The sequence below is a fragment of the Trachurus japonicus genome, chromosome 4 (assembly GCF_045865225.1).
Source record: "Trachurus japonicus isolate A0001 chromosome 4, Traja_1.0".
NCBI classification, from domain to species: Eukaryota; Metazoa; Chordata; class Actinopteri; order Carangiformes; family Carangidae; genus Trachurus; species Trachurus japonicus.
Genome location: NC_140910.1, coordinates 2,008,968 through 2,023,550, shown reverse-complemented (window position 1 = coordinate 2,023,550; position 14,583 = coordinate 2,008,968). Strand labels below are relative to the sequence as shown.

Here is a 14,583-nt window from a genome sequence, read left to right as displayed (position 1 = left end):
GAGTTACAAGACAGTGTCATAGGAAAATCCTCTGGGAAGCATGAATGTCTGTTCTAAATGTCTTGAAAGTCTTTCAGTGAGGACCAAAGTGTTGGATGGACTAAGTAACGGTACGACTAATCATCAATACTTCTAGTGTGGCTAAAAATGAAGGAAGGAATCAATTGTGCCAGCTTTTGTTGTTGATGTAAATAACGGTTCATCCTCTCGTCTTAAATCAAGTAACAGGAAGCTTCAGGGGGAAAAAAAACGATCAGTCCAGTAATGTTAGTTGATAGTCATTTTATTGAACAGAAGAAAAAAAAAAACTCAAAATGAGTGTGTTAGACTGTTTCTTCATATTAAAGCATCGAAGCTCATCACTAATAAAGTGCACTTTCAGTTTACCTTCCCTCCCACGAGTCATAGCCCACTGTGCTCTCCTCTGCAGAACTCTATCACAGTAAGATACAGGAGACCAAGTGCGACGACTGAGCATCCCAGTGAGGGCGAGTGCATAAGTGTTCATGGAAGATCAGCGCATGAGTCGTTGTTCTCTCACCTGAGTCTAAAACATCTCAGACTATACCTGCTACAGTTTTCTATCCTGGCTCAGTTGGACCCCAGAATATCAGTTACAGAACAGATGGTGACCTCTGCAGAACTCTGATTGATTATGTAATTGAGTGATTGTAAAATAGCACAGTATTTCTTAACAGTTTCATTAATGGTCAGTGTTAATCTAAAATCTTTGCCATGAGCGTCTTTACATTGTAAGATCTGCACTTTAAAAAAATATTTTCCTATTACCAGAAGTGTTTTTTCTACATAATATATATGTACAGTTGTATCTTTACAAAGAAAATAATGTTTTGTTAAAGATGGTTACAAGATCAGTATCGACTCCAGTTTGGCACGTAATCCCCGTGACTTCATCCGCCAACAGACTAAATGGAGGCGACAGCAGAAGCAAGTGCGTTCAGCGCCGCAAGCTTCACTGTCGTCGCCTCTCCTGTACGGACACACAAACTAAGATAACTAATGAATCCTATTCCCACCTCTTATTTAGATGCGTTTGAAATGGCAATTAGCTCTGATGTGCAGCAAATAGGAATGTCATTCACATGAAAACAAGTACTTTGATGTCGCTCTACTCTAAAAGCGCATGGCAACAAACCCTGGGGAAAACACCTACAGAAGACGGGATGTTGTTTCAAATAACAATCTGACCTCTATGCGATTCGGAGCTCCGACGTGCTACATATGACACACACACAGTTTACGTCATCAGAGTCAAAGACAAAAACCAAGAGAAAACGTGGGAGGTTATTAAAAGAGGAGGATGAAACAACGTAGTTCCTGACACCCCAGCGGGTAGTGTGTGTTTGCACGTGTCGAGCGGTGATATCACAGGAACTCAAACACAGCACTGGGAAAAGATCAGTCGAAAAACAAACACATCTACTTCTAACTGCTTTAAAAAGGTCCTATATATAAGTCTCACTGGGAAATTGCACATTGAATAACTTCACCTCTTATTGCACCTTTTTCAATATGTCATGTCAATCAAAAGATTAGTCATTAAGATTGTGGGTTATGTTTCACTTGCGTAAGATTCATCCGTCTTATTTTTTCCACTTTACATGCAAACCACTAAATTAAAGTGTTAAAACCAATTTTTTTTTTAGCTGTCCTATGAAGTTGTGTATTAAATACACCATGCCCTTCACACTGAGAGCTTCAACGTCGGAGTCTTAACATACAAAGCCCTCAAAAGAGCCACAGACACGTTCAATATCAACCAGTCAGTATAACAAACAACGGTAATAAATATGTTCAGTTCAATAAATAGGGATTTTCTATCAGAATAAAAAAATTATACAGATTCAGCTGATTTGAATGGAGATCTGTCTGGCAGGGCTTCCTGTCAGCTGTAGTGTTCAGTTGGATTAAGCGTTAAAGTAGTGGATCATACCTGGTTACCTGGCAACAGGAGCCGACAGCAGCGTAACAACCTCCAAACTGTTGACAAGTCCCTCCGTTTAGGTAGTTTTAAGATTCTGAATTTTTACAATTAATGCTCGGATATTGCTTCTAAATCTCTCTCTGCGTTTTGTACAGTGTTTGTCTCCAACTTCATTCACTTCTCATGCATCCACCAGGGACAAGAACACAGCAAAAGGACCGGACAGTGACGGGGGTAAAATAGCCCTAATGAAAGGAATTATGAGGGTGAAGACGAGCGTATATACATATAAATGATATAGTACAATTTCTGACAGTTGTCTGTATGCGCATCAGACCCTTCACCTCAGCAGGCTCCTCCCACTGGCGCGTGGGACTCGGCGTGGACGCGGACTCCAGTTTTGTTTTTCTGTCGAGCTGTTGAACATTTTTGCTTTTGTTTTAAAGTGCAGTCCAGATGCAGGTGACGAAAAGACGAGAAGCGAAGGACAGACGGACACAGGTGAAAACCCAGAGGGCGACACCGGGACTGAAAGAGGATTGGCACATACGTCAGAAGAAGTCGGACATGGAGGATGGGAGCAGGGTGGGATGGAGATGGCAGGAGTTTGGAGTCTCTTCTGCATAAGGAAGAAAGAAAAGAAAAAAGAAAAAAAAAGAGGTTTTCTTCCAAATGCAGTCTCATCCTGTGTCAGTGATCGGGTTCCAGTCACTCCCTGGACTGGTAGAAGAGGATGTATCCCGACTCAGAGTTCTTGGAGATGTCTGAGGTAAGCCCATAAAACTCCTCGATGGCCTGGGCGTCAATTTTCTGCACAACACGAGTGGAAATGTGTTTTAGTGGCAAAGCAAACAACAGTAAGAAGGTACAAACACATGAGTCAAGGAACAGCGAGCGGAAAGACGAGAGGCTGACGCACCTCCACGATGTCGTCGTCAAACAGCAGCCAGAAGCCATGACTCTTCACTATGGTGATGTAATGACCTCTGTTCGGCCCGCTGAGGAAGCAGAGAGAGAGAGAGTGATGCGGATGTTCACACACTGTACAACACCTGGCTGCCTGCAGCACTGACACGCAACTGATGCTGAAGATCAGTCATTTTCATTTCAGTTCATTTTGATAACTTTTTGATTCTTTGTTTTTTAACATGTCAGAATATAAAATGATGAACTGACTGATTTTGTCCAACAGACCAACGCCAAAACAAGTCATAATCACATTAAATATGAATGATTTAAAAGCTGGAACATTTTGATAGAAAAATGTCTGAAAACACTTAACCAAAATGTTTGCCAATCAATCTTCTGTCAAATAATCAATTTTTTTTTTTCTATTGCAAACATGTGCAGAGAACTCACCACCATTTTATAGCCAAAAATATACAGTGCAATGCAGCAGTACAACTCTGTTAGCTTTCATCTTTCATTGAACAACTGACCTCTTTCAACCTGTTCACCACACTGCACTTTGTGACACTTGTTTTTGTTGAAATTTTAAAGAGCTGCACAATTAACGGAAATATCATTGAAATCACAATAAGGCCTAATGCAATATCCAAATCACAAGAACTGGAATTTGTTTTGATGAGGGTCAAATGCGTCACAACACTGTTGTGCTTTGTGAGCAAGTGTTGTGATGTTACAGACGCCCCGGGATACAAATCAAATCATATTCTCCAGATTTGAAGAAACATGAAAGTGTTTGGTACAGCCAACAACACACGTCACATCATTTAAAACATTTAAGTGAAAATTAAAGGTGCAGCACGTTGTTTCCCCTTCCCCCCATCCCCAGACTCGAGGTTGCCAGATAATCACATGCTAACCTCTGCCCTGCTCCAGCTTTGTGGCTATGGTACGCTTTTAATGTTAATAACATCAGACATAATCCACAATGCTTGTGGCTGCAGCTCAGCGCCAACCTGGCAACCTTCGCAATTGGGCGCAACAGGCCAAAACACAAAATCAAAACATAAACATGATTTGCAGGCTGCAAATACATTTTTTAAATGCAAATATTCAGTAATGTTGTCAGTTAGATCAGTATTTCAAATTAATATGATTCATTAGTCTCTGGTGACATATTGAGTGATTTTATGATCAACTGCCATACACATCTGTTACACAAAGTCATTTAAAGGGATAGTTCAACATTTTGGCAAATTGACCCATTGCCATAATCCCTATAGTTTTTAAAAGGTTTTGTTACTTTTAATTGTCGGTGCAAGCTGTTTTTAGAGCGGCGAAGCAGAGCCGCTCTAAAAACAGCTACGCTACGGAGGCTCATGGAATTTCTTGGTTTCCCTCATCAAACTCATCAAATACACAAACCAACAACTCCAAAACAACTCTCGCCTCGAAAACAACTCTGTCGCGTAGTGTTCTGTTATTATCTCATAGCGTGGTGAATATGCAGGTCACAACTTGTCCACCAGAGCGTTTTGGAGTTGTTGGATTGTGTATTTGATGAGTTTGATGAGGGAAACCAAGAAATCCCATTAGCCTCCATAGCGTAGCTCTGAGCAGCTCACGGCTCTGCTCCGCCGATCTAAAAATAGCTTGCACCGACAATTAAAGGTAACAAACCTTTTATTTAATAAATATATATATGATGGCAATGGGCCAAAATGTTGAACGATCCTTTTAAAGGTAAAAGCAACCACTGAAATTGCAATCTGCCCAAATCTTTTTACATATTCTCCAGCCTCTCTTTAAGATCTCAATGTCAGGTTGGAAAGGTGGAGGTGGAGTGCCACTTTAATATAGGCTGGTAATAACTGTACTGTACCTGCCACAGTGAACCACCACAGCCACCAGATCATACATGCGGTCCAGGTTGACTGCGTCCCCGGACGTGTTGAACAGGCGCAGCTCCAGGGGGAACACCACCCTGTAGGACAGCTTGGTGTAGCGGTGCAGCTGCTCCATGTACTTAAACCTCTTCAGGTGGAGCGCCAGGATCATGGGAAGCTTCTTCACACGCATCCTGCACAGAAGTATACGTACATGAGTGTGTGTGTGTGTGGCCACAGCACAGTGGTGCTGAGCTCTGAGCCGTACTGACCGTTTCTGTGCTTCCTGTTTGCTGCAGCATGTCTCACAGTAGTATTTGTACTCGCTGCACAAAGTCTCTGTGTTACTGAAGTCCCTGGATGGAGAGAGCAGAGCAGAGGAGGCTCGGTCATTCGGTTGTTCGGTGACAGTCAAAAGGGAAACCTGCTTTATCGTATAATCAATGCAAACTACCTGAGACAGTGTGTTATTGATGTGTTCTGCTCCACATCCACAGAAAGATCCAGAAAGTCCTCATCTTTGCTGCTCACCTGTTGAAGAGGAAACTGTCAGTTTCTGTGACCAAGTCAGTGAGGAAAGGCCTGCTGTGAGAACCTCTGACAGAACCCCCCCTCCCTCCCCACTCCTCCTCCTCATCCCTCGTTCTTTTGAAATGCTTATTATACTGAGACGCTTTTGTCTCTGCCCGGCGCAGCTCCTTGGTGTTTGCAGGGGTTGTTCAGGGCGACCCGACCCGCTCCCCGCTCCCCGCTCCCCGCCCTGGCAGCCCTCGTGTAAAGTGAGCAGTCACACAGAATCGGGTTTTTCACATCTCTCAGCATCTCTGCAAAGAGCTAATCCCTCCTTCACGGTCGTCCAGGAAACAATGTGACAGTGTATGACCCCTCCAACACACCTCTGTAGGTTAATGAAGAAGACTCACACACACACACACACATACCGTTTCACAGTTGAGGCAGCGCGTCTCATTGGTCAGTGTGCCCTGGAAGATGTCGTGAACCCATGTGGGCTCCGTCTTGTTCTCCGCCTCGGTCTCCGCGGTGACGGCGGTGCCGTTGTTCTTGAGGCGTCCGTTCTGCTTCTCCTGCTTCTTCTCCTCCTGCAGGATGTCGGCCACCGTGTTCAGCAGGTAGTTGAGGAACTCGTGAGCGTCCTGCTGCATGTAGTTATCGAACAGATCTGGAGGGAGACGCAAGAGGCAGCGTGAAGGAGGTGACGACGTTTCCTCACAAACAGCCATTTAATGTATCAGTGATCATCTGGTCATTCTGAACCCAGTTCAGCACGGCTCCATGTTAAACTATAATACTCGCTGACATTTTAGGATTTGTTGTATTTGAGGTTTTTGCTACATTTTGCTTGAGTGAGCAGCTCTCCATTTCCCCTGCTGACCCTGTGTTGCCACTAGATACAGCATATAAAGTCATTTTTTTGATTTCGTATATTATTCTGAACAGTGTCCATTAACATCTTATGTAAGACCTGAGAACAGAGAGATGACATTTGCCGCCTTTTCCATTACAGTTTTCAATTTTAGAGGCAATTTTTTTTAATTAGTCGACAAATCACAACTGTGAATATTGTGTTTCCACGGAACATCTAAATAGGCTCCAATTAGACGACATTGTTCCAAGAAAGCATGGTGTTGGATTTTCACGTGAAGTGAGAAAGACACCACCTGAATGTGAAACAGCGTTTTCATTTCACTCTGTTGAAGGGTTATACATTATACACATTTAATTTGGCACGGTTTCTTCTATTGAAGAAATAGAAGTATTTTATCTCGTAACATAATGATTTACATAATTTATGTGGATGTATTTAGTTTGTATATTTTTCTTACTTTTCTTATCTCTGTTTTATTTTGCTCCACTATGCCCTTATATTATATTATATTATATTATATTATATTATATTATATTATATTATATTACATTACATTACATTATATCATATCATATTATGTGCGCTACTGGATACTTCCTTTGGGAATATCTCTAAGTCTAAGAGTCTGAAAAACAATCTCATGTGACTTTTGTGAGTTTTTCCGCCCAGAAAAACACGTGTTTCCATTATTTATTTTTCAGTTCACGACTTCAAACTGTGCACTGAGCAAACACGCCTAATGTAGACAGGTGTTATTTGCCTGTCATACACACGTGTGAGTAACAATATGAACTGCTCACTGACAAACTATGTTACTTACACTTTTTCATATCCGAACTGATGCCAACTTTGAATTTTATTATGATTTCTAACAATACTTTCTTGAACACCAGTTTTATCAAAAATAAAACACGTGATGGTACAAACACAATTTTACTTTATAAGATAAAACGGCCAAATGCGCACAAAGAGACACCCAGCATTATTAGATCTTGGCCCAGGCATGCTGTCAGAATTTTTAATCCTTGTTACTATGTTTAGTCTGTAGAGCCTCCTGTTGATGTGTGAAGGTCTGAACCCATTAGTCTCGCCTGACAAACCTTCTCCTGTGACGAGACCTGGTCACACAGAGAGACAAAACATGGCCGACCCGACTGCGCTGAAGCCACAGGTCTAGAAAGAGGATGTGTGGACCAAAGCAAAGCCATGTGCAGGATGTGCAGTGTAAACATTACTGATGTCCTCAAACATCTGTGTTGAATGGAATCAGATCAGGAAAGCAGTGGGTTCATGCACCAGCTGCATCTGTGCTTCTTTTAATGAGATAATATTTTACTGAGAATTTCTGCTCTGCATTAAAGGTACATTGTGTAGGAATTCCTCCCATCTAGCGTTGTGGTTGTATATCGCAAGCAACTCAATCGTATTTTTCATGCTGCATTCACGTGAAAATGGGCAGACGGACGACAGCCGCTGCACATAACGGCATAAACAAGCCTCTATGTCAACAAGTGGTCCGTCAGCACGAGGCAAAACAATACACGTGACAATATGTTGTCATGGCGATGTCGTATTGTTTACCTGACCCACGTTTTACCGGCTTTCTCTCCACTTCTGTGACTAAAATGACATCTGGTTTGTTACCGACGGCCGTCTGCCCGACTGCAGGTGAATGCAGCATCAGTGTAACGCTCCATTCCTCCTCACTGCGTTACCACGGTGACTTTTCACAGACGCCACCTCGACCTGAGCCGACAGCTCCGGTGTCTCCGCTGAGTTTCCGTGGTTTCCTACCGTCACGCTGCCACTGAACGTAAAAACATGGCGACACGACATGGCAGCCAGCACCGAGCTTACCCGCTCCATGTAGATATGAATGATATGAACGGCAAATTCAGAGCTGAAAGGAACACTTCAGTTTGTTGATGGGGGGATTAATGATTAATGAAAAACAGACTTTTGAACGGAATAATCGATTTTCATGAATAGATAATAGGAGAAGTTACACAATGTCCCTTTAAGATATGGACAAACTCAAAGGTGATGATATCAGCATCAACACGCGCTCCGGTTTTGACGGATCCGTGTGTGAAAGGTGAAAACTGAGAAGTGTGTGTTGGGGGGTGAGGGACGGAGGCAGCTGACCAAAGCTGGCTCCCAACAGAGATGGCATTGTTCATTCACATAAAGAGCTTCCTCAATATGGACAGCAGAGAACAGTCAGCCTCTCTGTCAGCTCCACTCTGAATGACCTTACCACCAACATGCACCTGTCCTTCACCTCCACTACTCTGACCACATCAGAGCCAAGGGCACTCTGTTTCTGAACATGTGTGTAGAGAGGAGCAAAAACAAGAGGGCTGATGGGACATGGGACAATATTTAAAAAGGGGGATAGCAGGAAGAGCACCAGTGTGGCCAATCAGGATTTAGAGTTGACAGGATACTGAGATAGTTTAACTAGATGTCAAATAATTTCTCTTTCACGCTGAATTATTTTCTTGTATCTAGAGTAAAAGTCATTTTCTATGTTGACAACCTTTCCTTTGGAAAGAGTGACATACATAATTAATGTGTTTGTTAATGGTACCGATTTAGCAAATGACAATGAAGAGGAATAAGTAGTCATGTAAACCTTATAACAGGATTAATGGGATCAAATACCCGCAATTATATTAAGCCCTTAAATTATGCATAAAATGTTTTATGACTGTGAAGTGGATGTTTGTGATGTGTATTGTTTGTTTGTAATTTGGTTTTGTTCTGTTTACAACACCTGTACCATAACAGGTGCCTTTGTTAATGGAGCACAAATCTACATATTCGATATAACTACATGTATGTAAATGCAAGTGTAAGTAAGAAAATGTTAATAAATATATTGTTTAAAATAAATAAATAAATAATTTTCTGCCACAACAGGCTCTGTATACAGTAACTGGGGTTTGGAGATGTGTCAGTTAGTGGTTTGGACAAAAATAAACGGTGGAGCAGTGCAGTGGTAATGTCCATAATATCTCCGACCGTTTATTTTTGTAAAGAAATCATCACAACAATGAAAAAGTTTGTTTCTGTGGCAGGAAGAAGGCGCTCTGCGATCGGATAGTAATGTCTTTCCAGGATGTTTCAGAGTTCGGCTGTCTGAGGTGAGTGATTACATGCAAAAACACAAAGTTTATACTGTTTATACTGTACACTATATGAGTTCAGTGGTGTCTCGTAAGGATTCCAGTCATGTACCATAGATATTTGATTGTTTTTTGAGTGTTTGTTGTGATTGAAAGAATTGCCCCCATAGTTTAGCATTGTCGCTATCCCTAGCACTGGTTAACCATGGTGTAACTCCGGTTTGCCTGCATCAATTTTAGTCGCGTTTTTTGCTCCCCCCCAAAACTGAGTGACCATCAGGACAACGATTTAGGGTTCAAAAATGACTGGAGTTCTCCTTTAATTTATAAGAAGCCTGTTAACTCACTAATCACTAATCAGTTTACTCCTATATGTACTGTATATATTATTTCATCCTGTAAGTACTATATGTTTTTAGTTTTTTTTAAAGATATTTTTGGGCTTTTGATTCCTTTTATAATGATAGGACACTATGAAAGACAGGAAATCAGGGGAGAGAGAGACAGGGATGACATTCAGCAAAGGGCTGTAAGTCAAGATTGAGCCTAGGCTGCTGTGATAAGGACAATACCTACATGGGCTGCACTCTACAGGGTGATTTTAGTTAGATTTTACTTTTCATATGTGAACTTTTTCATGTTGACGTCTCAGCTGAGTGCAGGGAGGCTGAAACGTCGGCCCACCGTGGACAAACATTTCATCTCATCACTAGAGCTACTGAAGTAAACCCTGAGCTCCAGCCGACCCGACTCTCACCGTTCTCCTTCCGCAGGCGGGAGATGAACTTCTTGGGCGGGATGACGCCGACTTTCTTCTTCTGCGTGGCGATGGAGTGGAACAGGTCGGCCAGGCATGTGAGCAGGTTCTCCTTCTTCTTCTGCTGGGCTTTGTAGGCCAGCACGTTCTCTCGAAACGGCCGGCAGAAGTAGAGCGCCTGGAGCACGGAGTTACAGTAGCATGTGTTTCCAAACTGAGGAAGAAGAAGGAGGAGGAGGAGGAGAGAGAGAGAGAGAGGTTTCAGTCCCATCACCGGTACCTGCGTGCTCCTTTTTTTTCCTTTCCTCATCTGACGGACGCTGCATCTCGGCAGGTGTTGAGAAACTTTATGTAAATATTCTGTCAGGACACAGAACATCCCCACACAGGCCGGCAGCCTCACAAACAACAGTTACCAGCAGCAGCAGCAGCAGCAGCAGCTGTCGTCCAGCAGAGGACATGACTCAGCAGGTCCCGTGGGCACTTTGTTTTGAAACAGGACACCAGTGTTTATTGGCAATGACCTTTGTTAATGTGCGAGAGGATTTAGCGATACTCACATTGACCAATCCAAAGTAGTGCTCATTGATCGGAAACTGCTCCGGGCCGATGTCTTTCTCCAGAGCAGAGGCATTGGTGCCCTGGGAGGACAGAACAGGAGAACATTGTTTTTTTTTTATCAACACCTTCATCTCAGATTACAGTTTGCATATTTGTCTTTATGGAGAGGCATACGGCTGAGAATTTGAATTTGCTCAGTAAATGTATTTATAACCAAATTACTATGGAAACTTTTCTATACCGGCTCAAACTGGCACCTGGAGCCAGTGAGAGGAGAAGGCTCTTTCTGGTAAACATGGCTCCATATCAAAGTCTCAGCTTCACAGCGAAAGTACAAAATCCTGCTCATCTGGATTCCTCTGTTTTTTTTTTTAGCAGAGAAAACTTCCTACCCAAACAGAAACAGGATACCGTCTAAATAGGCAAACGCCATGTAAGAAGTCAAGAGCTGCTCCTGATCTCTGGGACGTCCACTTATCTCCTGTCAGGGGCCTTTCACCTGTCAGGGCTCAGAGCTGCAACATCAAGCGCAGCTTTGTGGAGCGAACACAGGACACAATTCAGTTTGAGGAAGAATGAGACGTTCAATGACTCTGATTTCTCTCTGTCAAAGCAGACTTTGAAAGCCTCTTTGTCTGATGCACTGCTTCCAGTCGGAGATGCTGCAGCAGGCAGACACGCAGACACACACCTTATGGGAAATCGTATAATATAAGCCATCTGAACACGCACGCACGCACGCACGCACGCACGCACACACACATGCAAACACACACACGCCTTATGGGAAATCGTATATAAGCCATCTGAACTGTGACTGTGGCAGAGCAGAGGAGGCTTTGAGCTTTGAGTCATGACTCCCACTCACTGTTGTCTCTGGCTTGGTATCATCATCATAATCATCATCATCATGGTCGACAGCAGGAAACTTTCAGCAGCACCTTTTAGAAGAAGTTAATTTCCTCTTTGTTGTGATTTGACGCCCAGTCAGTACAATCATATCTATAAATCTACAAATAAATATCTGTTATTTATTCATTTATATATATTTTTTGGGCATTCATTGATAGGATAGTTGAGAGAGAGAGAAAATGGAGAGGCAGAGAGAGAGGGAATCTATCTATCTATCTATCTATCTATCTATCTATCTATCTATCTATCTATCTATCTATCTATCTATCTATCTATCTCATCATGCTGCATTAAATCAATATTATAAAATCTATACATCTAGAGTTGCTACAATCACTTTAAAAACCTATTAACTGACCAATTAAGAACCATTCTGACTCTCAATTTGTAATATCGACCTTGAAAACAGTTCAACTGGTCACAGCTTCTTAAACATCAGTTTGATTTGTTTTTTCAAAGGGCTGGAGTTGAACCCGAGTCTCTGTGATGAAGAGTCATTTCTGTTTGGGTTCTGCATTGTTGGTTGGACCCGCGAATCAAACTAAGTAACTATGATGTGCAAGTTAAGTTTACATGACAGATTTCACATTTTGCTTCTCCACATGTACACATTTTGTGCTGTCAGAAAATAAAACCTGACATTTTTTTCCATATTTCCTGGCTTTACAGAAACAGTGAATTCATTAATGAAGACGTAATCAGCAGGTGGACTGAGGTAGCTGCTGCAGCCTTGATTGCAATGTTCATATATAGTGGAGACAGAGGATGTCACTCAGTGTTTGTTCTGCCTGTATGTATGTTCACCACTCAGACAATCACAGCCCACTCATTGACACTTGACTCAGCTGCTCTGACATGTAGCTGCTTCTGCACTGACACGGTGGAGCAGGTCAGTGTCATTAAAGCTCCCAGCAGCACTGACATTAGTGCCCCTGCTTAATAAAGTGAAGGCCGGTGGCATTAAGCATAGGCCGTTCAAGTCCATCCATCCCGCCTCATCCCCACTGGGCCCCTGAACGCAACGTAAACACAGATTAGTGCAGATCCCTTTACTTGCTCTCTGCGACCGGGATGCAACCAGTTCCTCTGCAGCACCACACAGGCATTATGCAACCACAACAAGCTGCTCCATTCACCTGTCAATCATCGGGCCACATCTACACAAAATGCACACTGGACTGTGTGTGTCACCTCTGCAGGCTGCAGCACGGAGCCGCGAGGAGGAGGGGCTGTACGACACAGGTCTGGGGTGCAGGCCTGTCCCTGCACCGGGACCGGACCGGACCAGACCAGACCAGACAGTTAAGAGGCCACGGTGCATCCTTGCTAGAAAGAGCCCGGAGCTTGCACAGTGTGTCCGGGAGGGGAGGAGAGGGGAGGAGGAGGGACTCACTCATGAATATCCTCATACACCAGGTTCAACACAAGAGGCTGCAGGCACATCGACTGCAACACACACACACACACACACACACACACAGGCGCGCACGCAAGCAGCGACTACTCACCATATTACAAATGGAGGCGATGTTTCTGACAGTCATTTAGTTCACAGTGTCCCCCTCACCGCCATCTTTATAAAATAAACATGATTTCAGAACAGGGCGACGCTGAGAAATGAAGTGAATTCGCAGCCGCGGCTGGAGGCCAGACTGCAGCCCCAGGCGTCAGCAGCAGGCAGCAGCGGGGCAGCGGGGCAGCGGACAGCGGGGCAGCATGCAGCCAGCACCGGGCCCAGCTCAGCGTCCACACCGCTGCATCCTCACACACAGCTCGGACACACGGTGGCTGGAAACCGCCGATGCATGAGTGAGTGAGCGAGCGGCGGACAGACGAAGTTGCAGGCAGCAGGTTGTTAGCAACCAGCGGGGAGACTAACCTGATGTGTGCGGTGGCGCCGAGGCCCCGCCCACCGCCGAGGAAACTCCCGAGCTGATTGGTTCGGGTCGTGTTCGTGTGATTGACAGCGCCGCAGAGCCACACGCAGACCTGCACGGCAAAGCTTCGCTGAGCTGCAACCAATCACCGGAAACTAGTTGAAGCGGTGGCTTTCGGGAAATGTAGTTGATTTATCTGAAAGGCATTTAAAGAGATGTAGGCTTTATGCAAATCACTACAGATGTAATGTATAAAGGGGAAAATGACATAAGAATATAAATAAATACAGAAATAAATACAAAATAAATGTAATTTGGTAATGAAACGCTATTCATCTATTTATACTGCCATTTTGTTGAATTTCATAGAGATGTCATCACTGATTTATTATTTTGCAGTAGGCAGTTCTATTTTCAATATGTTTTGATTAATTTAATCGATAGAATATTGTCTAACATCAAATTAGATTCTTGCACAATGATAAACAACACAGAAAAAAACTTCACTTGACACACCAGAAGCAGCTGCACTGTACTGAAATTAATAACTGAAGTGAATTGAAAAGAAAGAAAGAAAAGATTATTATTATTTTTTACAACTTTATTCATAATTTTTCCATATCAAAAAACATTGACATCAATGGTTAAGCATTTCTTACAAAAGTTGTGAACCCAATCCCCCCATCTAGATAGTATCCCCACAAACACACCAGACATCCAAACACTCATGTACCAAACAGGCAACAGAACACCAAAAGAAGAAAACAAATAGGCTATACACAAAGTCAAAAACAGACACAGACGCACAAAAACAGACCCAAACTAATCTGTCTTGACCAACACTCTAGACCTCTGGCATAGAAGAGAAAAAGAAAAGATTATCAGACAAACCGTTACACTCTGATGAAAGTTAATCATTTGCACAAGTGTTTACCATCCTTAACATTTTGCAAACTAAATCCCTTAATTTGACCAAAGCTGGTCAACAAAGAGGGAGGGGATTAAACAGTTAAGTGTCCTGTGTGCAGAGCTCTGCAGGACTCCTGGACCCTCAGGACGCTCCTATTCATCACTGGCTTTGATGCTGCTTTCACAACAATCCCCTGACAATTATCTCCTTAGCATGCGAACAAAAAGAAAGGAAAACAACAAATAATTATGATAAACATTCTTCAAAAGGAATGGGAAGACAGAGAAGAATAAAAGTATTCACGGAAAAACAGA

General features: G+C 43.0%; 1 protein-coding gene across 1 annotated transcript; it reads right to left on the bottom strand.

The window, feature by feature from the left end:
- Positions 1-265: 265 nt before the first annotated feature.
- usp46 (ubiquitin specific peptidase 46) lies at positions 266-13,372 on the bottom strand. Its single transcript, XM_085773271.1, has 9 exons — positions 12,991-13,372; positions 10,570-10,650; positions 10,010-10,223; positions 5,679-5,917; positions 5,192-5,268; positions 5,010-5,093; positions 4,734-4,931; positions 2,865-2,943; positions 266-2,755 (listed from the first exon to the last, which is right to left on the bottom strand). Exons 1-9 carry the CDS (start codon positions 13,024-13,026, stop codon positions 2,654-2,656), a joined length of 1,110 nt encoding a protein of 369 aa, XP_085629397.1. The 5' UTR covers positions 13,027-13,372; the 3' UTR covers positions 266-2,653.
- Positions 13,373-14,583: the final 1,211 nt, after the last annotated feature.

Excerpts from the sequence above, each read along its gene's own strand:
- usp46 (XM_085773271.1), bottom strand. The coding sequence starts at position 13,026 with ATGACTGTCAGAAACATCGCCTCCATTTGTAATATG. Across the intron at positions 10,224-10,569 it reads ACTACTTTGGATTGGTCAAT|TTTGGAAACACATGCTACTG; the intron begins GTGAGTATCGCT and ends CTTCTTCCTCAG. Across the intron at positions 5,918-10,009 it reads CCGCCTGCGGAAGGAGAACG|ATCTGTTCGATAACTACATG; the intron begins GTGAGAGTCGGG and ends GTCTCCCTCCAG.